Consider the following 26312-nt stretch of genomic DNA (forward strand, 5'->3'; position numbering starts at 1 on the left):
TTCACTGGATTACAAGGATACATTTCTGTGATGATGATGACTGCATTCTTTTTCTCAAAGGCATCGTGGAAATAAAGGACTCGCTCATGGTCCAGCTTGGAAAGCAGATTCATCTCCCGCAGAGCTGAGGCCTTCTTCTTGGCCCGTGCAGAGATGAACTTAGCAGCATACTCCATTTTGCCCACCTTCTGGGTAACACGTTTCACATATGAAAATGCACCCCTGGGGAGAAACAGCCATTTATGAACCAAAGTCCTGGGTAATTTAAAGCTTGTTCACATTAAGAATGAAGAATTTTGACAGTTTTTGTTGAAAAATAATTGCAAAAACAGATAGTGCCTCTCTTGGACATCAGAATTAAAGGTATGAGGATTTCACACATCAAATTCAAAATCAAGTTTAACACATGCCTTACCTTCCAATTTCCTTATGGATATCATAGTAATCAGTCAGTCTGCGCATCTTCCTCAGAATAGTTGCCTCATCCTCCATTGGATCCTCTTTACGCTTAGCTAATGGGAAAGATTTAGTTACACTTAGTTATGTTCATAAGACTGACATAACACCATCCTAACCATGGCATGATAGCAGTCATCATCAGACCTATTTTATCACTGCATGATGCTGAAACCTTAATCCATGCATTTGTATCCTCCAGACAAAATCTAGAAAATTTGACCATATTACACCTATCCTGGCCTCTCTTCACTGGCTACCGGTCCAAGCCAGAGCTGAGGTTAAGGTTCTTCTTTTAACTTATAAGGCCTTGCAAGGTCTTGCACCACCTTACCTATCAGAACTAATTACACCATATACACCAGCACGCCCTCTTCGTTCTCTTAATGCTGGTCTCCTGGTCACTCCTTCTTTTAACAAAAAATCGGCTGGCTTCAGAGCTTTTTCCTACCGTGCCCCATATCTCTGGAACCGCCCCCCGTTACATGTCAAAGAAGCGCGTTCAGTGGAAATCTTTAAATCAAGACTGAAAACCCACCTTTACTCACTAAATTACAGCCTCCCCTAAAACTTAGCTGGACATATCACTTTTTAACACTTATTTATCACTGACGTTTTTAATGTGGTTTTCAATGTTGCTGATTCACTTTCACTGTTATTATTGTAAACTGATTGCTGTATATTGTACTTTTTAACTGTAAAGTACATTCATTATAACTTGTTGGGCCTATCACCTTTTACTATCGATGCTTTAAGGTGGTTGCTCCACTTGTTGTAGATATTGTTAATTGATTGCTGTGTGTTGTTCTTTTTAACTGTGAAGTGTGTTGGGACCATGTTGCATGGCGATTCCACACTCTAAATAAATAAAATTGAAAACTGACTTGAACATTAATAAACATGTAAAATTGTTGTCATTGAATGTCAGCTTTGCAGGGACAGTGACAAAAGCTTTAAAAAATGAAGCTTTACTCCTTCAGTTCCACACGTTTTTTTTTTTGTTTTTTCAATCCTTTCAACTCCATGCAGATTTCAGTGAGCCAGGATCACTTACCCTCATGAACAGTGAGTTCAGCTTTACATGACACTGATCCTGCCAAGTTCCTGGCAGTGCACGTGTACACCCCCGAGTCTTCTGGGTGAGTGTTCAGAACCACCAGAGAGCACTCGTTATCGTCGTACACAAACGTGTAATGACTGCTCTCGGACAGCAGGATGTCATTCTGAAAGACAGCAGTAAATTTTGAGGAACGTGTCCTCATACCCCCAGGACATCCAAACCATCTATGACCTCTGTCTTTTGGCAAAGTAACAGATTTAAGATTCTTCAGTAAGTTATGGCTATTTTTAACTTTATTTACAGTTACTCTTTCATCATGGTTATCATTATGATCATGAGTGGTTCAACTGGAACAGCACAGTTCCAGGACTTTTTATAGCTCTTTCTTGTTGCTCACTAATCGAACCATCACATTCACAAAATTTCATGCTGGTATTTATTTGTGAGAAAAAAAAAGCTTCTAAAAATCCTAAACCAGTGATACTCAAGTAGTTCAGGCTAGGGGCCGGATTTGGAAAATAAAAGGGGCTCTGGGGCTGCTGGGTAAAACAAGCCGTTACTGACTTATTTTCTTTCAAATGTATATATCCCAATCATTTGTCCTGCTGTAGCTAACATGCTAAACATGCCATGACATAAGACACTGGCCACAATAGCAGTAACTTCTGTCCTTTGTAACCCTCTGAAACCATAATTTATTTAAATTTAAATTTAGATTACAAAAAAGACTATAAAATCATCTGATAATTAGTGAAGAAATTGTTTTTAAAAAAACAGTAAAATTATGAAGTGAATTATGTTCAGATGGTGAAGTAAAACCTTTCAGAACAATTTTCAGAACGCTGCTATCCACAGGCCGCATGTGGCCCACGGGCCGGACTTTGAGTATCTATGTCCTAAACCTTCCTGACTGTCATCACCTGGCCTGACACTGAGATAAACACCTTGAACCAGAGGATGTCAGGAATGGGTTTGCCCTCAACCACCACAGCAAAGCGAGGCGTCTCCCCCACAGAGACGTCCAGGTCCTCCATGATGGTTTCAAATGTTGGTGGAGCTGTGCAGAGTCAAAAGAAAGTTATAATACCTAAAGCAGAAAAGCAGGTTTGAATAGACATTTATAATAACTATAATTATACATAACTGTACATTATGATATATTACTTCTGATCTTTTTTTTCTCATCATCCTCTGAATAATTTTATAGTGGTTGACTAATTAACAGATAGATAGATAGATAGATAGATAGATAGATAGTGCAGCTGCTGCTCACCTGCCATCTCAATGTTGAAGGCACAGGTGTCACTGCCATGCTTGTTGGAGGCCACGCACACCATCTCACCGGCGTCAGCAGCCTTCACCCTGAGCAGCTTCAGCGTGTGCTGGTCATCATCCGGCATTGTCATCTCACACACGCCTGGCCTGCTGGACAGGACCACGCCCTTCCTGTGGACAGACACAGGTACAAGACATGCTTTTAGTTCAGACAATAACTATGAATAAATAAATTATTAAATAAAAAACAATCAAACAAACAAACAGCATTGTTTAGTTGTTGTTATAATGGGCTTTGGAGCCTCTATGGCATAAAGTCATATGAGTATACAGAATTTATATAAAGTAAAAAGTATACTTTATAAGTGGTAAAGCAATGAATAAATAAATAACCAAACTCATAACTACAGCTTCTCTAATTAATAGGACTGCAGCTGTGATTACAGGCTCTAAATAAACACAAACTTAATAAGTAATTACTTGCTTCATTTTTCAGCCGTTGTGCTTCAACCACTCCATGTATCATGCAAAATAAAGTAAATAAATAAGATGATTTCATGAGCTGCTTTCCATGGAGGAGAGCGTACCTTATAATATATTCATGACTTCTTATCTAATGTTTTTCTCTGAAAAAAGAAGGCAATCTGATGGAAAAATGACAAATAACTCATACCTCTTCCAGATGACTGTGGCGTTGACATGATTGAGGGTGACAGTGATGGTGACTGACTGGTTTTCCATTACATAAACAACATCTGGCTTATCAATAATCACGGGAGCCTCCTGAAGATAGGGACCTTGAGGAAAATATTAATTCACAGCCAGTCAGTTTACCTTCAACAAGCCCATACCACACCATACTGTTTTGGCCATGCTGCTTGAATGCATGTGGTGCACGTGGTGGCTGCATGTTAGATGCTGAGAATGAATCTGCTGTCCTCATCTTGTCATTGATTCATGTGACAACATGTAGTGTCAGAGTAAAAAATACTGCAGCACATACTACTGAGGCAAATACATGGACATACCATACATGCTGAATAAAGCGATTCTACAGTATATAATTATGATGATAATAATAATTATTATTATTTTGGATACACTGTCTACACAGATGTTTGTTCATAAGTGCTTACTTATACTACATGGGCTTTGCATTGTCACTGGTAAAGTTGTTTCCTGGCACATGAAAGCTTCTAGAGGATGTCATTTTTTGAGAATTCCTTCTTCTTTTCTACTGTTTTTTCTGCTTTGCTCACCTTGTTTGTGAGGTGAGGTAGCAACTAATATAAAATATATAAAATATATAAAATAAAATAAATAAATAAATAAAATATATAAAATAAATACCAATACAGAGTAAAGAAAAGTCTTCCTCCTCTAACACAAACACAGACTACGTTTCTGCTACATGCTCATAATTGAATCAGTGGACTAAATTGTGTACCTCTGTCCAGGAGCTGCACTGGGTCGGTGGCAGCTGAGGGCTTGCTGAAGGCCTTGGAGGTGATGGTCAGGACTCTGAAGGCATAGCGGATGCCTTTGGAGAGTGTGGAGATGGTGTAGGTGGTCTCCCTCAGGCTGGAGGCTATGATGGTCCACTGGATGGAGCCCAGGGCCTGTTGTTGGATGGCGTACATCAAGGAGCCCGGCTCTGAAATTCAAAATGCTGCACCTCAGTTCTGGGGCAATAATTTTACATTCTGAAAAGCATGGCAGTTTGTAAGTAAACTCATTTACTAAATTTTAAATGTAATTATTGCCACTGATTTTAGGTTTGCACAATAATGTCATATTAAATGTCAGATTGGCCAGTCATGTCATCCACTGCCAATATGATAGATGCTTCTTGCTGCCCACAGTTACATAAAAACAGTTTATAAAACCGAAAAACACACAAGTGGACACATGAAAATAAGCTCCTGAAATGTGTTTGCACCAATGCCACAAAAACAAATCCCTTAAAATGTCTTGTACTTGGCAAATAAGGTGATTCAAATTGTGAATTGGGTGTTGCATACCAATGGCAGGGTCCAGCCTCCTTGGTTTCTTCCAGCTTAACGTTATGGTTTTACCAGTGATAGCTTCTATGACTGGAGTCCCATCTGGTGGGTCAGGCAGGATATCTGAAAATGATAACAGGGGGATTATAAATTAACACATTTCTACATGCCTGCCAATACCCAAACCCTTATAACACCTTGTGATCGAGTAGTGCTAGTCCGATGTTAACATTCAAAATTATCATCTTAGCAAAATGTGATTTTTTTTTTTTTTTTTTTAAGATCACTGAACACTTTTTTGGTATTGAATCCCTATAATCAAATCATTTTTATTTTTAATCCTTCCCTTTTGCATGAGGTGTTTTAGCCTCGAATATCAGTATCAGAGTCTATGTTTGTGGCCTCAGTTCTCTAATACATGTGACAAGCAATAACAAAATTGAAAACAAACAAACAAACAAAAAATAGGTTAAGCTATTTATATATATATATATATATATATATATATATATATATATATATATATATATATATATATATATATATATATATATATATATATATATATATATATATATGTATGTATATACATAGGTTAATATTGTTAGAATGCATGAAAAGTAATGATAAGTACCTGTGACGTAGAGATGGGCATAGCAGGTGGCCTTGCCTACTTTGTTAGAGATGACGCTCTTGTAGACACCGCCGTGAGCGTGGCACACAGAGCGGATGACCAGGCTGTGGACATCACGAACTGAAAACAAAGGGATGGTGAAAAGGTGTGAAGTCAAGTGAGGTTGGTTCACAACTTCCAGTGACTTATGAGACCGCATTCAGCATGGCAACAACTGTGTTGATACAATTTACCCAATGTTACAATACCACTATGCATACTGTACATCTTTCACTGGTAGGTTAGTAGGGCTGTAGTCTGAAGCATAATTCAGCCTTAATTCAGGCTGAATTATGCTTCAGCGTTGGAAGAGCGTACGGGGGTTGTGCGAAGCACGCACTTTCCTACGCAGCGCGTGTGTGTCCAACATACCTCTGCAAACACACAGAGCAATTCTCCTCCCACCAACGTAGACCCTGTGACGTTTGGTCGCTGCTCTTCTGTGGCGAGTGGACGAGTCGTATAGGTGCGGGCACTCTCCAAAGTTTTCAAACACAACCGACGAGTCGAGACACAACAGTTTAAAAAAATAAATAAATAAATAAAAAACGGCGCTGACGGCACAACAACAGGAATGTGATGCCGGTTGCAACGAAATGCCGGAAATAGTGTACTTCGGCGGACCAATCACAGCTCTTGTGGGGCTGCGGAGGGTCCGCGTAGTTACAATTTTTGGGAGGCGCGCGGCAAGGCTCTGCGGCGGTCGCACAACCCCCGTAAGCTCCGCACAACCTCCGTACGCTCTTCCTACGCGGAAGCATAATTCAGCATAATTATGCCGACTCCGTCATTTGCGCCTGGAGGTGTGTCCGTGGGTGTGTTTCATGCACTATCCCTAAAATTGCTATCTTGTGCACACACCACCCGCTATCCGCTATCCCTAAAGTTTGGGCTGTTTGGAGAGCGCGTCCAGGCGGCTTCAATGCGCGCCCCGACGGAGCCTCACCACGCACACGGTCGGACTGATACCGGGACGCCGCCGGAATGGACTGAGTATATTACTCATATAGACTGTTTAGAGGAAAGACTGTTTTAATTGGACACTTACCCCAGCACGTTTTATTGTTTTATCATAAGCCAGCAGCTGTGCTATATTTTTATTATTATTTTAATATTTTATTTGCCCAATCTACCTTGTCAATAAATTAGTTTACACATAGTTCCACCTCTGCCTCTTGTGTGTGGTGTGTGACCCCGGGATTTTACTCAATCAGTACAACCTTGTGACACGTCCACTTGGACACATGTGGCTCCATCTCCCGAATTAACTCGCCTATAATATAATACACAATGGGCCCTATCTTGTGCCACCCGCTATCCGCTGCCACTACCCGCTACCCGCAAATTGCGGATTTAGGAGCTTCCGCTATCCCTAAACGGTATCTTGCGCCACCCGCTACCCGCTATCCGTTATGCCGACTGCATCATTTGCGCCTGGAGGTGCGTCGTGGGCGTGTTTCATGCGCTTTCCCTAAAGTTGCTATCTTGCGCACACACTTTAGGGAAAGCGGATAGCGGGTGGTCAGGACCACCCGCTATCCGCTATCCCTAAAGTGGGCTGTTAGGAGAGCGCGTCCAGGCGGCTTCAATGCGCGCCCTGACGGAGCCTCGCCACACACACGGTCGGACTGATACCGGGACGCCGCCGGAATGGACTGAGTGTATTACTCATATAGACTGTTTAGAGGAAAGACTGTTTTAATTGGACACTTACGCCAGCACGTTTTATTGTTTTATCATAAGCCAGTAGCTGTGCTATATTTTTATTTTTAATATTTTATTTGCGCAATCTACCTTGTCAATAAATTAGTTTACACATAGTTCCACCTCTGCCTCTTGTGTGTGTGTGTGGTGTGACCCGGGGATTTTACTCAATCAGTACAACCTTGTGACACGTCCACTTGGACACATGTGGCTCCACCTCCCGAATTAACTCGCCTATAATATAATATATAATATGTATATAAAGCCAACTTGCTTTAGCCTCAGTAGAAGCCCTGAGAAAATCTACCTCCCTCTCTCCATCGCGGGTTTAGGATTTAGGATTTAGGATAGCGCATCCTGCCCTTAAAGGCAGTGGCACCTGGCACACTGATTGGTTTAACTGGCGTAACGCCCAAAACACGCCTATTCATAATATAGCGGGTAGCGGAGGTGTTTTGCGGATAGCGGGAGGTGCACAAGATAGCAACTTTTACGGGGGAACGCCTCTTCCTAAATCCTAAATCCGCAAATAGCGGGTTTAGGGAGTCTGGCGCAAGATAGGGCCCATAATGTATATAGCCACCTTGCTGTAGCCTCAGTAGAACCCCTGAGAAAATCTACCTCCCTCTCTCCATCGCGGGTTTAGGATTTAGGATTTAGGATAGCGCATCCTGCCCTTAAAGGCAATGGCACCTGGCACACTGATTGGTTTAACTGGCGCAACGCCCAAAACACGCCTATGCATAATATAGGGGGTAGCGGAGGTGTTTTGCGGATAGCGGGAGGTGCACAAGATAGCAACTTTTACGGGGGAACGCCTCTTCCTAAATCCTAAATCCGCAAATAGCGGGTTTAGGGAGTCTGGCGCAAGATAGGGCCCTAAGTGCTAATGGGGGTGTTTTCAGAACAGCCTGTTTCACAGGTAACAGTCTGTCTTCAGAACGCCCGCCTTGTTTTCACAATTTTGGATTATAGCCCAACCCACTGGCGGAGACAGATAGGTAGGCCGGTATGTTCTGAATTGAAGAAAAAATTAGGTCTGGTTTTCCGACTATTTGCTTAATTAAGAACGTTTAATGAACATTTAGTCCTCTACCATGTCAAAGACGTCGTCAGTGTGGCAGCATTTTACCAAAATAGATGGGAAAAAAGTCGAATGCAAACTTTGCAAACAACAGTTTGCATATCACAGCTCAACAACCAACATGACATATCACCTAAAACGGTAAGCTAACATGTCTGAGTTAGGTTGCTCCGTCAGTTTGGAGTATAAACATATCAGAATTGGCATATTTCAAAGTTTTAGTCTAATCGTTTTATAACTGCAGGCGCACACACCCGCGACGACGGCAGCTTGACATAAACGGAAATCATAGGCTATGATATTGAGTAGGTGCACGTGATGCAACGCTGTCAGAGCCGAGAGACTCCAGTGTGTACCTGCCAACATTTGAGTAGTAAAATCCGGGAGGTTTTTGTGGTGGGGAGCAGCAAAAGATGTGCGGGGATATTAGTGCCTGCCGAGCCGGTTGAAATTTACAACGCATCCAGGTTTTTAATAATTAGTCAGTAAACTCGGCATTGTATGACACAGGCTGGAAAATGTGCACTTTTATTTACAGTTACAGTTCGCTGTGTGTTTCAGCTTCTGTTAAACTAACGGAGCTGCGGCGGCTTTCGGTCTCAGCTTTCAAAATAAAACCTTTGTTATTGTGTGTTTCTCATTATGCTTAACAAACACAATTGGGGCTTGTAAATTACGGGAGATTCCCGGGAGAAAAGACAAAACGGGAGGGCGGCAGGAGATGAGAAACCTGGGAAAAACGGGAGTGTTGGCAGTTATGGCCAGATACTGCGACAAATACCCCCCACAATCTGACTTGTTTCCTTCACTGTAAAATCAGGAGATAAGCGGGAGAAATTACTGACTGAATTACTGGAGCATTGCGGGAGATAGGGTTAAAAATCGGGAGTATCCCGCGTGAATCGGGAGACTTGGCAAGTATGATCATTCAGTGCAAAATAATTAGGTCAAAAACGATTTAATATACTGCAAATACTTGTTGATTATGTTTATTTATAATTCAATTAGGCAGAGAAGGCTAGCAGGCAGGCTACTGTCCAGTTAATCTAAAAATAATAATTTTTTTTTTTTTTTTTTTTTTCAGGACTTTAGTCGGCCAAGATTTTCTCTGGTTGACTACAGCCCTACTTACTTCATTCTCTTATTATGGCTTCCATGTAAATTTATGTCTGAATACAAAAGAAAATTATTCTGGAAATACATACCATGAGAGTCATACTTACATTGTGTCATCTTCCTGTCTTCAGTGCTGTCAATCCTCTTGCCGTTATGGAACCAGACGATGGTGGGGTACGGTAAACCGGCCACCTTGCATTTGAGTACAGCCTCCTTCCCCTCAATCACATCCAGGTCGTAGAGGGGTTTGATGAAGTCAGGCATGGTGAAACGCTCCACCTCGTTCTCTGGGACCTCTGGCTCCTCTGGGATAGATGGCATCTTCTCCAACTTGGCCCTGGAGGGAATGGAGAGGAAATCATGGTAAACAGAGGAGATGAGGAGCAGGAAGGAGAGGAAGAGATGAAGAGGGTGTATTTTATGGAGCAGTTGTCACTTTTTGAAATGGTGAACATCTAAATATCCAATATATCAGTATCCTTTGCAATGAGATGAGGGAATAACATTGTGTGGTCTGCGGGTCAGTTTGGCCAAAAATGATTGTTATTGTCTTTTTTGTGTAGGCTAGAGAGCTTACTAGCTAGCAGCACTTGGCTCCCATATTCATCCCACCTGTTCAACAATTTTCAACAGCAGAATATGCAGAACATCTCCGACCATGTTCATACTGCTACTTGGTATTTTGTAGCCTGACTCCTATTGAAGAAACACTGCAGATTTCAACTTCATTTCAATTTCAAGCTCATCGAGAGAATGCCAAGAGTGTGCAAAGCAGTAATCAGAGCAAAGGGTGGCTATTTTGAAGAAACTAGAATATAAAACATATTTTCAGTTATTTCACCTTTTTTTGTTAAGTACATAACTCCACGTGTTCATTCATAGTTTTGATTCCTTCAGTGAGAATCTACAATGTAAATAGTCATGAAAATAAAAAAAAACACATTGAATGAGAAGGTGTGTCCAAACTTTTGGCCTGTACTGTATAGGTATAGATATAGAAATAGATATAGATATAGATATAGATATAGGTATAGATGTATGTATGTACATGCTCCTACATTTGTGAGGAGATGGCTGGTCGTGGTTCCTGCACATAGAGCTCAGCGGAGCTCTCGGTGTGCCCGTGACTGTTGCTCGCCGTGACTGTGTAGAAGCCCTCATCCTCATTGGTCACATGAGAGATGATCAGAGAGTGGCGGCCTCCCTCCTGTAGAATACGAACATCCTCACTTTCTGCCAGCGGGTGGTCTAAAGAGAGAGAAATTCATATTGATATGTAGAGCACTTCAAAACACTTACAAAGGACAAGGATAGATGGAGTCCCTCAGGATTTTATATATATATTTATATATATATGCACTGCAGTAGAATCACACTATTTTTTTCCCATATGTGATGTTTTCTAATCAGTGTGAATCAGTGTGTCTGGCCTATAAAGACTGTTAACATCATCCCTGAAAGGAGGAGCAGGATGCAATGTGCTTAAATTTGCACTGTGTGTTCTGTGTTGTTTTGTTTTGTTTTGTTTTTTTACCAAAGTGGCTCCAGATGACTCGGGGAGGTGGCGTCCCACTGACTTTGCAGTCAAAGCGAGCATTGCGGCCCTCAATCACTTCCAGGACGTCCAGCTTGCGGGTGAAGAGAGGTTCAACTGAGGGGATGACCTTGAGCTTGCCACATGAGGTAAGTTCCTCTGAAACACAAAAGATTGATAGATAGACAAAAAGATGGATGGGTAGATATATGGTATAAAAATGATCCATGTTAATCCTTCATTTCTTTTTATTTTGATGACATTATTCATCACAAAACTAGTTTTGTGCAGGATGCTTGTCTTACCTTTAGCTGTGCTTAGCTTGCACATGTATGTCCCACTGTCGTCCTCATGTACAGAGTTGAGCAGCAGCCGGCACTTCCTTCCATCAAAATGCATCTTACAGTTGAGCAATGCCGGTTGGATGAGTTTCCCGTCTGCCAGCCAGTCCACATCAGTGTCCTTTGGTCCGATAACGTGACACTCAAACAAAACCGTCTCTCCAGCCTTGGCTGTGATGTCCTTGACTGGGCGAATGACAGCCAGGCCTGGCTCAACTGGTGGTGCTGGGTGTAATTAAAGAAAAAATTGTGAGGACCCTTGTGTACCCATGTGATACCTAAACTGTAGTGTTGTGAACTACTCAGTAATCACAATAAGTTTTTATTTACCTGGAGTTATGGTAACATAGTTAAGAATATGTTGACTAAAGAACGGTAAACTAGTTAAACAGGAGCCAAGCCTTCTGGCAAATTGCAAATCTGGCCAGTTATCTGTATTGTAGTGATTATATTATTTTAGTCAATCTTATTGATTTGCTATCTGTATAAATCTTATTTTATTCCATGTTTTAGGATGCCTTTTAACATAAAACATCATTGGGTTTTCTGTTGATTAATATGCACTGTCCCTGACAAATAAACCAATAACTAAATAAATAAATAAACAGGTAAATAAAAACAACAAAAATCAGATCCACAAACAGATATTCATTATCCACGGAAGAATTTGATTTGATCATAAAAGTATGCAACACAGCAAACAGCAGTTTATCATAGAAGCGTACCTTTTACCTCCAGCTTCCCCTCACACTGCTTTGTCCCATATTCATTAATGATCTTACAGGTGTAAATCCCAGAGTCTGATCTCACCGCCGACTTGATGGTCATTTCAAAAGTGCCGCCCTCCAACTCACGCACAGTATGGCGTGGGCCAGTTTTTACTGTCACTCGGTCCCTCAACCTAAAAAAAAAAGAAGCAGAATTAAGAAAGGATTTTTTTGATATGTTACAAAGCATCAGGAAATATCTCTATATTTTATTTGCTTTACTTTACTGCAGGGAAGGGTGATCAAGCACAGTTTTTCAGCACTCTAGTGCTACACACTGCCATGGTTACGTCTTCACGCCTATGAGCAGATCAGTACAAGCAGACTTTTGCACTAATGGACACTGAGCGGCTCGAGGAAACTAGTGAGGGAAGGAAAGTGTTACTCATTCCCTTTCCCTCTACAGATTTTCCTTGCCTGCCTAGAGATTAAAACCAGAGCCCTTTTAGTCACAAATGGGATTCCCTAAATGTTAACTTACCACCTACTTTAACAGATAAATCATAGCAGTACACTTAAGTCACAAACAAGCTTAGCTATAATTTCTGATTCAGTACAAGTCCTCTCTGTGTCTCATGCAAGCGTTTGGGTGCATATAATGACACACATCAGTGAGTTTGTGGGGTTGGATGACATGAAGAAACCTACCAATAGAGCATGGGTTTGGGTTGGCCACTTATTCGGACAGACATGGTGACTTCCTGTCCTTCAATGACAGCTTGATCACTCATAGTTACCTGTTTGAAATGCAATGTGAGATAAAAGCTGAGAGATGCATTTTACTCACAATTTTTATCTTGTAAATGTGGTGATGGGATGAGCAAATCCACACAGCGATACCAGTTACATGCAGAAAAATTAATATTGATGGAGTCAGTAGCATGCATAACACATCGTTGTGTAATACTTTGTGATAACTAAGTCAAAAATGCAGCTGAGTAATGCTAAAGATAGATATTTCCTACTCTAAAAGATAAAGTCAGCTTAGAGTGGGTGGGCCTATAAGAAGAGTTATTTGAAATGTGACTCACCAGGAATGCGGGAGGTTCCTTGAATCGTGCGTCAGTGATCGTCCTAAGATCTGGCCCACCATAATCCATGCCTTCCTCCATGGGACTAAGATACTCTTCATCAGACGTGATGGGGCTGCTGATATCCATAGGTACACCCAGGTTCCCCCTTGGCTCCTGAATAGACTCTTTAAAACCAACATGAATACATGATGTTAGAGTTGGTGGGCATGTTTCTGGCATCATCTTATATGTCCTCTGCCAGAAACATTCATAGGGGTAATGACTGTCTAAAGTGCAGTCACAAATCTTTATAGCCACTATTTAAGCAGATTAGCAGATTATCAATCATCTTTATTCAACTGTAGTTTGATACAGCCCCACACTCTTTATTCTGCATCTGGAAGGCTGGAGTCGAAGAAGCTGAGATTGTATATTATACAAAATAAATAAATAAATAAATAAAGTTACATTATAAATGTAATTACAATCTCAGACATCAAATGTGATATCAAAACAATGGTGGATTCACATTGAGTGGAGCCACTGTGCCTCAGTGGGCAATTTATAGGTTCGATTTAGCCTCTGAGTTGCTATGGTAACTATAAGTGAGGTTGTTCGGCTGGAATATATGGCACACACATTTTGCTGAGAGAAATAATGAAAAGGGAGAGGGTGAGAAATCAGCTGAAACACTGCCAGTATGGGGACAGACCACAAGAATGGAGCATGAAATTAATAATAATGGAATTAATGGAATTAATCAATGGAATAATAATAACTTTGGAGGCTTTCAAGGAAACAACACATTGCCTGTAACAAAACTGTCAGCCCCTTGCAACAACACTCAAATTAATGTTTATAACTGACCTCATTTGAGTTGAATAGGAAGTGACATGTTTCACTTAATCTGACTTGACAGTTGACTATAGTCTTAATGTTTATGACAGCATAATTCCTCTCATGTTAACCTGCAACATTTCCCTGGTATTTTTTGTGAATTAATCAAATATACAAGAATCTACTGTTTTAAATTTTATGTTGACACATTGTAAATCATTCTTATAACCCATGCAATTAATAGCCATACCTCACCTGTACAATGCTTATCCAAGCAATGGGTATGAGATTTTAAAATGAAAAACAATGCAGAATCAAAAAAGTAATTTCCCCCTGGGGATCAATAAAGTATTCTGATTCTGATTCTGATTCTGATTCTGATTCTGAGATTTTAAAATGAAAAACAATGCAGCTGTTTGCATGTTTGATTCAGAATGTATCAAAATACCATTCCCAAAAGAATGTTTAGCTCCTGAAGAAACACACTACATAAATGTAGTAAACCAAATGCCAAAATCCAAACTCACCTGTTTTAATTATGAGGGTAGCACTGCTAGACACCTTGCCCACCTCATTGACAGCTGTTACACAGTATTTTCCTCCATCACTCGATCTGGCCGATTTGATGAGCAAACTATGTCGCTCACCTTCCACTTTCACCACATAGTTTGCACCACCGGTGATTTCAGTATTGTCTTTCTTCCATGTAACTTGAACAGAGGAATGTTAAAAGACAAATTAAGTCATCTTGTACTAACTGTAAAAACTGTTGTACAGACATGAACAAATACTTTCGTGTTTGAGTAATTTTAGAAGATGTTTTATTGTTGAAATACAAAGTAACATAAACATGTAAACATGTTTACCTTCAGGAAAAGGAGTGCCAGCAATGATGCACTTAAGCAGTACATCTGTACCAGAAGATGCTACAGTGTCCTGAAGGGGAAACTCAAATACAGGAGCCTCCAGAGGGTCTTCTCCAGCAGACACATAGGAATCATCTGAAGAATCTGCACCGGTTCACAAAAGGCATGGCTGATGTCAAATTGTTATGAATGAAGATGAAATTACAAGAAAAAATCTTAATAGTAAGAAATATGTCATTGGATTATCAGAGATGAGAAAACTAGGAGGCTGGAACTTTGCACTTGTACAGTTTATGAAAGAAATGTAACAAATCTAACCTAACTCTGGAGACATAGGCCGTGTGCGACGATTCTTCCCTTTTGTCTTGTGTGGCTGTGCCTCTTTGGCACGAGCACTCTGCTGAGGGTCACTTGTCGGCACAGGAACATCCTCTTCCATCCGTTCATCTTCAACAACGATTGCAGGGATGCTTAGCTTAGGGGCTGGCTTGGGTTGATCCACTTCCATCTTCTCCTCCACTGGAGTGTCTAGTTTCATCTTCAGAGGTTTTGGTGGAGGTTGAGCAGGCAGCTCTTGTATAATGGCAGGCTTTCGTTGTACCAATGGACTTTGAGGTCTGTTTTCTATTTTCCGTAACACTACTTCTATTGGCGTCTTTCTCCCTGAAGACTCATCTTTTTGTGATGTTTGAAGAGGTCCTTGAATATGTGTGGAATCTTGCATTCGAGATACCCTTTGCACAAGTGGACTTGGTGGCCTTCGTTCAACCTTGCGTAATGTCATCTCAACTATGTTTCTGCTTGGTGACTCGGCCCTCTGTTGATGAATTGTTGCTGGTGATGATGACCTCTGAATGATTTCTGTAACTGGACTGGATCTGCTTATTTCTCTCAGTGATCGTTGACCTGGCAAGTCAGACAGTTGCATTGACTCTGGGGTGCCTGCCACCTCTCCTGAACTACTGACAGTTATATTTGTTGTAGTGGTGCATGCAGTCTGTTGGGGTTGGGATTTAGGCTGTTCCTGCCGTGTTTGCTGTTGTTGCTGCATTGGCTGCTGACTCACAATATGTAGTGTTTTTATTGGTGAGCTCTCTTTGGGTTGTTCTTTTTCTCTCTGCTCCCTTTCCCACTGGGCACGTTCCCGTTCTTGGAGCTTTTGAAGGACCTGTGGAGGAATGGGCTCTATTTTCCTGAAAGGCTGACGCTGCCTGCCCCTCAGAGTGAGCTGTTCGGTTGAGAAAGATTTCTTCAGATGAGGTTTTCCAACAAGTTTCTTAATGCGCTGGAGCTCCTCAGTGAACTTGTTCTCAATGTCTTGAACTTTCTGGGAGTACCGTGGCTTCTCCTCTAGTGAAGCAGCCCTCTGTTTGAACATTGATCTCCGTTCAGCAGCGTCTTCCTTCAGAGCCTCCCTTAGATCTTCCCTTGAACTTTCCCTAGAGATACCCAGTCGGCTTCCTCCATCATCTGAATCAACAGATCCAGCACGATTGAACCCTGCCCAGGATCTTCCTGAGATGGAGCCTTCTGGCATTTCAAGGCTTCGTCTCCGCTCTTCTAAACCACGAACCTTTTCAAACACCTTAGAGCTTGCCCTGGTAAGCTTTGGGGATGGTCTGGGTGTAAATTCTTTCCGAGAGTATTCACTCAGTGGAGTCTGTGGTCGAGAGTCTTGTGCGCTACTTTGGGACATGGTACTGGATTTTGGCTGCTTAACCTTTTCTTCAAACTCCCCAGGAACTGTATCTTGGTAGTCAGTTGGCACAACAATTTTCTTACGCAAGCTGAGTGGTGTAGTTGAACCAGAGCGACTAGGCATCGGAGAGGTGGAGGGTCGTTTGATGAGTCTTGGGGATGGGGGTGGGAGGACTTGTGGGGGAGATTCTCTTGAAAAATCATCTGACTGGCTCCTGAAATGGAAGATTGGAATGGAATGGAATTTCAGTACGATGTAATAATTCAAACAGCATATTGAGGGGTTTTTAAAGTTCTACTACATGTTGTTTGCATGTGCTTGCCTGGTTGTCTTAGAGTGATCCTCATGTCCATGTGCTGTACTATCATCCTCAGCACATTTGTCCATTACTGGATCTCATGTAAAAAAAAAAAAAAAAAAAAGGACATCAGACACAAATTAGCACAGTTAAGCAATTAAGTGTTTGCAATTCAGTTTAAGACTGGGCTTAATTTAGATAAGTGCAAATCAGTGAAATACTTAAAATTAAAATTTCAGTTATATGGACACCTTTGATTTGTAAGATTGTTTCTAAATATGAAAAAATGGCATATTAAACCCAACACTTATTGAAATTTGTTCAAAGCCATAGTTGAAATGTTTTAATAATGTAGCATTTAAGGAACAATCAATCACTAGAATATCCAAAAATATATTTTCAAAGAAAGAATGTTCGTTGGAAAGTGTGGTCTGGGTAAGAATACCTGTTTGCACAGTCTGGTCCTCAAGATCCCCACTATCTTCTTTGGTCTCAAACTGGTCTCCACCTTCATCCTCTGTAGTTTCTGAGTCTGAAAAAGTTATAGGAGAGTGGAAAAAAAGATGAAGCATATGTAAACAGTGGAAAATGAAACTGTGTGAGCTGGAATGTCACTTAGCATTGGAGTCAAAGTGTCCTGAGGATGAATAGGTAATTAAAAAAAAAAAAAAAAAAAAAGTGACCGATTACCATTTTTGATCTTCCTGCACTAGTGGAAAAGGATGTTTCCAAAGTGGCAGCAAAAGAAGCAGAGAGAACACACTGTTACTATAGGAACCAATAGAATACCTCATCCCTTTCAATCAAGTTGTTGCTAGTGTACTGTGATTGGTTGAAAGGCTATAGCAAAATTCCCATTGCAACTTGAGATGCTGCATGTTGTAAATTTCATGTGGACTACAGAAATAACATTAGGGTTTTTCATTGACTTAGAGCATTTTTGTATAATGCTTTTATCATCTCTGCTACATTATAGATGGATCTGCTATCACTTGACCTTTAAAATGTCATATTTCCAATCAGGGTCTGGATTAATGGCATTGTCAAATTTAAGTGCTATAATGTATTTGATTGGGTTAAATTACTCAGTCCTTAATCATTTATGTCTTTCCCATTCTCATCAATAAGGTAGTATATCGAAGATAATACAATATAAGGGAGATATCAAAATGTTTTTCTGTAGTTTCTGAAGAGTCACTTTGAATATTTTTGTATCCATTACACCTAAAAACTTGTTCCAACTGTATCATCTGAAAAATAGAATTGTTTCTCTCAAACTGACAGAAAATTCAGTCATTGGCAGAGCTAAGAATAGAAAGTACTTTTGAGTCATCGGTTTCCCAGCAGCTCTCATGAGGTGTTTGCCTCATAGTAGGAGGAATTATTTAAAGCTTGCTGGTTGAGACTGAACAAAAAATTGAGGCTGTTGACCATTTACAGTAGAGAGAGACAATGATTGTTACTTTCATGGTGTTCAGATGATAAGAGAAAGGGAGGTTAATATGATAATAAAGAGAGAGGTAGAGAGGTAGATGGGTGTGAACTCAATGACAAGAATGAAAAAGAATGTAATTCACTGTAAATCACAGATTGTTTTAAGTAAACAGGTGGAATCTTAGTGGTGTTTTACATGGTGTGTGTGCCATGATTCTGATTTAGCCATGTTCCACATTTATGTAATATGTGGTTCTTCTGATTGGATTGCAGATTTCAAAATAATACATACATGCAATCATGTCACAGGAACAGAACATGAATGTCTGATAAAATACAGATGGTTTAGTGCAGTAGTAACTTAAATCCTTAAGGTTTTCTGTTCTATCAGGCAGTAACTGCATTCAGCTCGCATCCCAGGTCTAAATCAGCCCTTAATTAGGCAGCTAAAATGAAAAGAACCAAGCTGATATTTAGTTTTCATTTTAGGAAACCTGCAGTACACTGTACCACGAGGATTTAAGCACCACTGGTTTATTGTGGCTTAAATGTCATCATGAGTCTGTTATGCACATAAAGTTTCACAAAATACCAGCGGACCATCCACAAAAATTAATTGGTTTCAACATATTTTACTTAAACAGTATTTGCTTGCTCAAAAATACACAAATGGATAAAATATTTGAAATAAGAAAAGTTGTAAAAATAGATTGACTGAATAATCTCTTGACTTGATTAAACTGGTCTTCTTAAAATTCAGACACAATGGACTGACAAATGGTTTGTGGAAACTTGAATTTTCTCACAGGAGAAAAAATAGAAAGAATGAAGCGGGGAGGGTAGAAATGAAATTCTTAAAGGGCCGAACACATTTTTGAACATTGAAACTCGATAGTTTGATTAAACTTTGGCGACAGATTCTTTTTTTCCCCATTTTCATGTGGGGGCTGAGTTAACATGTTCTCAAATTACTGTGAATGTTCTGTAACACAGAGTGATTTTAAGTATTCAAAGACACACTATTCAGAGATACAGCATTCACAGGCTCGATTAGCATGACATGTCAGGGTTATGACGACAGTGTTAGCATGCAAGTGATGGCATGGACTATGTCACATACACATTGCTGTCCCAGGAGAGAGTGGACCCCCACTCCCACCCCCCCAGAGATCCTGTTACATTTTCCAGAATGACATTCATATATCCTTAAGTGTCGCTTAAACTTCTTGGTTTTGCTCTCTCTCTCCAGTCATTATGTCTTTAAACCATCTTCTTGATTATGCTATGTTTTTTTTTTGTTTGTTTGTTGTTTTTTTTTTAATTTCCTCACTTGTTTTCAAAATAAACTTCTTTTCTCATTTTCAATTTCCACACTTCATAGAAAAATGAAGCTAACAGCGAACACTCTCATTAAATTGCATGAAAATGTGTCTGTAAAATCGTATGAGGAGTGGTATCATCGTGATTGGAAGCTGCCAATAAATGTGTGCCTTCCCATGAATAACATCAGCCTGAGAAACATTAGTGCAAGCAGCATGTGAGCATTTGAGTACAACTCTGAAAACTGAACTGAAAACCTCTTACAGTTCTTTGAAGTGAGTTCAAAGTGCATGTGGTGCCTTTGCTCGGTGATACGCTTCCTAATCAGAGCTCCAACTCTACTTTTACATGGCCTGAGGAAATAAATTCCATCTTCAGTCACAGTGGTCAAATGTAGTTTCCTTTGTAAGTTGGGGTGAAAAGAACAGCCTCATCCCCTTTAATCTACTTCATGGCATCTGAACCTGACAGTTGTCAAAACTATTTGCTGGACCAATTGATGGGTGGTAGTTCTATTAGTGTACTGCTTCTGGCAACATTTCAGATTAAATACTGTACAGCACTATGTGCTACTCAATATACAGTAAAAGGCTGAATGAAAAATTTATAAATGGCACAGATGAGATGGCACTAACCTGTCTTTTTCTTTGGTCTGGATATCCTCACGGCCACTGTCGGTATGTCCTCGACCACTGTCTCAGGTATTTTTTGTCTTGAGTTATACTGAGGAGCAGGGTATTCCCCCAGCTACACTGGTGGTTGCAAGCCATGATAACTAACAGCCTAACAAATTATTTTCTATAGAGACATCCGCAAGTGATATCTCACTTGGATGTAAAGGAATCAACTTGCTCTGATGTAAGTTGCTCCAAATGTGATCTGTTTACACGCAGGTAAAAGCCTCCCAAACAAAAGCAGCGCTTAAAAAAATCAATTCAAGGCACTTTGATCCATTGTATAGCAAATTGTCCGGCTCAGAATCTCAGCAATCTGGCTCTTCTGAGGAAATCCAATTTTGAAAAGCATAAATGCTCCATCGGCAGGTGGACAAATGTGATGAAAGCATAATATCATCCACTCTCGGGGAGCCCCCTGTCCACACAATAGCCAGCAACAGAGTAAGCATCTTCCCCCGCTGTGTTCCACGCCACAGGCAGAGCACAGCGATAGGCAGAAAAACCAGTGGGAGTGAATCAGCCCTCTTGAGACCAGTGTTCTACAGCATAGGTTGACATTTTTCATTTTTCCCTTCCTCCCCAAGTGTCTGTGCCTTATTCCTCAACTGGTGTAATGAGACGATGCTGTTTATGGTCGGCAGAAGAGGGGGTGGGGGGGATCACTGCAACAGCTAAAGGAACCTCCTCACTCCTCCGCAGCACTGGTATAATATTCACTGACAGCACTGACACTGACAGCACAACCTGCTTCCACTTCTCCTGTTTTCAAAGGACATGATGGATTTAACCACTAAACTTACTGGTTATTCATAGGGGATGATATAGCTCATGCATGTTTTTTTTTTTGTTTTTGTTTTTTTTTTGATAGGAATTATCACAAATCATTTGCTGCTGCTAATTTTTCATGCATGTGTTGGATGTAATACAATTTAAATGAATGTGAAAACTATCAACTAAACTAAACATTGCCTACAGTATATTGAATAATTCAGTGGGTGAGGAATTCCTACCCATGAGGGAAAGGGAAACGGGATGGCTGCAAACACATTTTTGTTTCACTGCCCAGTCCAAGCTCCTGCTCTTTCTTTTGCCCACATAAATCAATACGTTGAACCAGCTCAGCTTAAAAAGAACATCTCAATTAAAATAGCATCATGCGGGGCCCAGCACACCACAGGTTGTGGGACTGCTGAGGTTTTGCTCACTCGCTGAAGGTAAATCGACATTGTGAAACAAGCCTAAGGTATTTGAAGGTGCACCTACAACCTGAGATTTTGTAATCAATGTGATGATGACCCTTGTCAGTCTCACATTGTGAATACCTGCGGTTTCAATTAGGGACTGTATAATACATCAGAGTTTCTGATTGTGCTGTAAATGTAGTAATCAGGTGTGTCTCTTTCAAGTTGCAAGTCATCCAAATGTGCTGCATGGGGCATTTACTAGCATCGCTATTATTGTTAAACTGATTGTGATGCCGTGGTGTATAATTACCATAAACAAATCAGACCAAGGTCGAGTTGATTGGCAGCATCTCTATAATTCCAGTGGTATTATTAGTTCTGATGTTTATGGGCCAAGGCTTTGGAAAAGTCTTCCAAAGGATCTGGGCATCAGAACTGCTGCTGAGGTTTTTAAGCATAAGACCAACCAAGACCACATTTCCTATAACCTCCATTTAAGAAAAAAAAAAAAAAAGTGCCCTCTTCAAGCCTAAAAAAGTCCAGTCTAGCACATTAGCACTGCTTTAAAACAGGAAGAGGCTGTTTGCATTGCACGTCTGGTGCTGTTTTGTTGTTTGATATATTTTTGTCGGTTAACCATCCATGAGTGAACGAAGCTATGTCACTGAGAGACATTCTCGGCACAGCTACAGTGCTGATTAAAGGGTGATGCAACCCAAGCAGAAAATGTAGATTTTGCTGACATCTGGTGGATGAAATTTTTAACTCCCAAATCACTCTTGGGCGGGGTTGGAAATGCAACAAAGCAAGTTGCGTATAGCTGCAGCCTTAGAGAAGAGCTTGTCACAAGCTTGGCACATCATGGACAAAGACTACTAACAAAAGACACTCACAACCACACCCAACAGTGATGTTAGGTGCGGTCAAAAGTGCAGGGTGAGTGCAAATATGCTTTTCTGCAGCAGCACTGACAGCCGCCTGTTTACAAGATAGAACTGTACCATCTGTAGCACCTTTCAGTTTTCATAGACCAGTTCTTCTCATTTTTTGAACATGAATGAGAGCTTTGACTTCCAAGCTACCAGTTCATCTTCTCTTACACAACTGATATTTGTGAGGGACAGAAAAGGATCAAGACTGTTAGCAAGACATCGAAATAAGATGGGTATCATTCTAAGTCAACAAAATATATTTTTTTGCAGTGTATTTAAAAGCCACGTGAATTGATCATAGTGCCTCAAATTGATTTAGGACAGATTTCTACATTTTATGTGGGTGAGTGTATTAAATAACACCTCTATGCATACATGCTCTTACAAATTATGAGCCATCTCACTTTGCACAGGTTATAATTTTTACCTTTTCGTTGTGCTATGCATATTCAAAACACAGACATAATACAAGATGGGGTGCTAAAGCATATCCTCAGGTGTACTACTGTGACTGTCCTACAGCTTCATTATTATTCAGTTTTACTTTAGGATTAGCTGCTGAGAAAATGACTCTACAATGACTCTAGAAGAAAAATAGCTCCATTTGCATGACCATGAATGTGTATTAGCTGCCAGCCTCAACAGATCAACCATCTTTTTTTTTTTTTTAAGTCTGTCTCCTTTTTAAATAAACATCCTGTGTAAAGTATGTCTGGAAAACTTAAACTTCTTGTTTTGCCAGGCATGCCAGGAGGTCAGTCACTGTCTGAAACGAAACCGTGTGCCATGACCGCCACGCTTTCTCAAAGCATCAAGCTCACTGGCATATGACAACATGCTTATTCCTAATGCAAGTCTGATAGCAACAGCTCCTTCTAGTGGCAATGAGCAGGTAAAACATTCACCTAAGTATAGCAGATTCTCAACTTGATGTGTCGTTGAGAGTTAAAGGTTGACTGAAGTTAGACTCTTTAGACTCTCTCAACTGACTAAAAATGTCGAGTAACAACATAATGGTCAGAGTTGGCCTTTTGTCTTGGCCTGTCATGGCATTTGACAAGCTCATGCTTAGTCTCTTCTTATTTCGAAAGTGCTGTAAAATCCTAGCCTTAATCCAAACCATAACCTACATTTTAATGTAATGTATTTTCACATAACATCAACATTTAGTTTTGGCCTGCAGCCCTCCATCCAGATTGGTTTTTGGCCCTTCATAGGAAAGATTTTTTTTGCACCTCTGGTCGTAACAGTCCTCATATCAACTGACCATAGGACATTTTTGCCGAATGCACTTTAAAATGTTCAGCAAGCCAGACGGCGGTAGACAACTGATTCATGCTTTGAATCAAGAAGTGTGCTGACTCACTCTGCATTTCATTTGATAGTTAAAGGAAGAGTTCACCCAAAATTTTAAAAAAAGGAGACAATGTATGTTAATGTATGCAGCTCCACAGCATGCTTCTCAAAAACAACTGTAGCTCCAAGTTTCTTTAGCGCTCCAAAAAGGGTAAAAAAATGACCAATTTACAGTCATAAGGGACCATCCGCCATTTAATCGGCCGGGGGGCCGGTTCATACAGGGGAGGCATTGTATTTTTGCCCCCTTCTGAGAAAGAGGGCTGTGTAAAAATGGGGAGAGAGACTTATTTTCCTACAGTTAATATGCTATTTTTATTTGCAAATCTGTCAGATTTAAAGTGACTTTGAGCTAACCTACTTTTCAATGGCTACAAAAATGACTCAATCCCTGGATCCCATGGAACAAAAAATTGCTATCAGGTACAGAGTAGAGTGTGCACTGAGTGTGGGGAACACTTGTGGGTACACATCGGTGCCAAGAAGGCACACCATGAACGTACAGCATACACCCAATTGGATGCTTTTAGCTGCAACCAGAAGCAATCATTATCTGTATCAGTCCCACAATTTTCAATAAATGTGAGGGACAACAATGCCATAAAGATATTATGCTGTCCAATCAGCTTGGTTGGTACAGCATATACAGAGATGTTAATGCCAGAGAAACCAATTCAAACCTTGGTGAGAGTTTAGCTTGTGAATATGTTACTGCTTACTTCAGATGTGCGATCATAGCACGATGAGGTATCTCCAGAGTAAAGAGTAAAGTCACTCATTGGATGGCCTAATATTAGCCCTGGTAACTTAGTGAGCCTATGTGCATCTGTACCGATGCTCAGATGATCATACATCATCAGTATACCCAGTATGTTTCCTGTTAACCAGAAGTAGATCTATTGCTCTGTTATAACAGTTTTTGGATATTTATTGCACTTACAAAGTTAAGTAAATGAAGAGGGAAGGTACTGCAACCTTTTCCGCAGTATAGAAAACAATTAAAACTGAAAATGAAAAATCAGTGAGTGTAGGCTAAATATTAATACCCAATTTCCCAAAATATGATGAGATGTTTATAGAGCCAAGTCCATATTCTTCAGTTCCAAGGAGGTGAACTGTTGGATTTGTTTCACTTTTCAATTTACACTCAGCTACTGACCTCTGAGATGCTGGATACATGAAGGTATGTGACAATCTTTAGTTTACCAGCCACTTTTGCCCAATACTGTGTCCCTCTCTATTTCATATAAACTGTTATTTGTTTCATCAGTGCAGGGGCATGTGAGCAGTGAACTAGAAAAACCTCATTCACTCCAAGGCCCAACTTAGAATGACAGTGACTCGGCTATTCTGTCTCACAGAGACCTACTGCCGTTGTCTACAGTGAAAATAAACATATAAAAACACTGTATTCACAACAACAGTCTGTGCTCAGGGTTACGAGAAGGAAATTTAACTACCTCCTTCTTTATACTCAGGATTTGCATGCAAAACATTTTTTTTTAATGAAAGTAGCTTAAATGATATCTACTGTCTGTTCTCTCCACAGTCAAGGTATAAACAATAACCTGTCAGCATTTAAAGATGGATTTTGGATAGAAAGAGACAGTCCTTCAATTCCTCAAATTCCATTGAAGCTCACGGCTTTTGAATATGAATGAATAAAAAAATATTATTTTAACACTCTTAGGTATCAGGGTCAGGATACAAATCATCTGAGGTTACTCTTGTCTACAGATCTGTGAAATAAAATGAAAATAAAATAAAGCGTTTATTGCTTTGAAGTTGGGAATTTGAAAGTTAAAGGGTTGTCACATAAATCAATGGATACAAATAAAAGCCTGTTATCAATCCTTGGTGATACTTTATGTGCTATAAATACTATGCTAATGCACATCTGTTTTCACTTTGGAAAGAGTAAAAATAATTGTGGACAATATTTGAATTTTTGCCATTGGATTTTTGTTATTTTCGTGAACAAGCAGCACCTGATCAAACCTGACGAGGCAAATGTTCAGATAAACATCTTTCATTTACTGCCGTCTGTTCCACTACAGAGGGGCGGCTGTTAAAATCCAAAAACCTCGGTCACACTTGTTGACTGCTAGTGGAAAAAATAGCCTCTTTGATCTCGTGATGTGCTATTTCTGATAAGACACAGCAAACATGGATTTATCAGATGTGCAAAAGTGAGCTCTGACACAGCAGCTTGGCAGTTTCACTTGAAGCATGTCCAGCTATAGACAAGATATATATAGCATACACTGTATATACAGGCAAAGTAACACCCTCTATAGTATACCTCAAGTGTAAATTCTTGTGAGATGGTCTGACAAAACTGATTCTGCTAATCCAATCAGTTCACCAAGTTAAATAAATCTGAAGGTTTTATTCTTCTTCTGGGCCCTGCCAACACGTCAGCACTGATAAATTACCTATTACATGAATTTCCCATCTACTTACAAATATTAATTTGTTGTTATAATTGGTACAGCAAAATGGCATTGCAAAGGGGGTTTCCACAGTGTAACTCTAGCTCCACCTGTTCTCTCAGATCCATGGTCCTAGAGCAAGGCGACGTGGTGAGGAAAATATCCAAATGTGCTGGAAAGCGGCCATGATCACACTAAGCAGAGACATCTAGAGTTCTGAGTATTCAATCTCTCAAAGCACAGATACCCTG

At 40.3% G+C, this 26312-nt stretch overlaps 1 protein-coding gene across 1 annotated transcript in view; it reads right to left on the reverse strand.

Moving 5' to 3' along the window:
• Positions 1 to 26312, reverse strand: part of spegb (striated muscle enriched protein kinase b) — a 45904-nt gene that overhangs the window by 13930 nt on the left and 5662 nt on the right. Inside the window, exons 2-22 of the mRNA XM_030080666.1 lie at positions 17172 to 17258; positions 16751 to 16817; positions 15048 to 16642; positions 14730 to 14873; positions 14391 to 14573; positions 13045 to 13211; positions 12662 to 12750; positions 11972 to 12147; positions 11211 to 11471; positions 10906 to 11064; positions 10430 to 10619; positions 9479 to 9708; positions 5429 to 5548; positions 4813 to 4917; positions 4239 to 4445; positions 3465 to 3588; positions 2790 to 2962; positions 2461 to 2573; positions 1511 to 1679; positions 416 to 512; positions 22 to 222 (exon numbers count right to left, since the gene is read on the reverse strand). Of these exons, the coding sequence (XP_029936526.1) occupies positions 22 to 222; positions 416 to 512; positions 1511 to 1679; positions 2461 to 2573; positions 2790 to 2962; positions 3465 to 3588; positions 4239 to 4445; positions 4813 to 4917; positions 5429 to 5548; positions 9479 to 9708; positions 10430 to 10619; positions 10906 to 11064; positions 11211 to 11471; positions 11972 to 12147; positions 12662 to 12750; positions 13045 to 13211; positions 14391 to 14573; positions 14730 to 14873; positions 15048 to 16642; positions 16751 to 16817; positions 17172 to 17258 (4657 nt within the window). The remainder of the gene's footprint in view (positions 1 to 21; positions 223 to 415; positions 513 to 1510; positions 1680 to 2460; positions 2574 to 2789; positions 2963 to 3464; positions 3589 to 4238; positions 4446 to 4812; positions 4918 to 5428; positions 5549 to 9478; positions 9709 to 10429; positions 10620 to 10905; positions 11065 to 11210; positions 11472 to 11971; positions 12148 to 12661; positions 12751 to 13044; positions 13212 to 14390; positions 14574 to 14729; positions 14874 to 15047; positions 16643 to 16750; positions 16818 to 17171; positions 17259 to 26312) is intronic.

Source organism: Myripristis murdjan, chromosome 21 (assembly GCF_902150065.1).
Source record: "Myripristis murdjan chromosome 21, fMyrMur1.1, whole genome shotgun sequence".
In the NCBI taxonomy this organism is placed as follows: domain Eukaryota; kingdom Metazoa; phylum Chordata; class Actinopteri; order Holocentriformes; family Holocentridae; genus Myripristis; species Myripristis murdjan.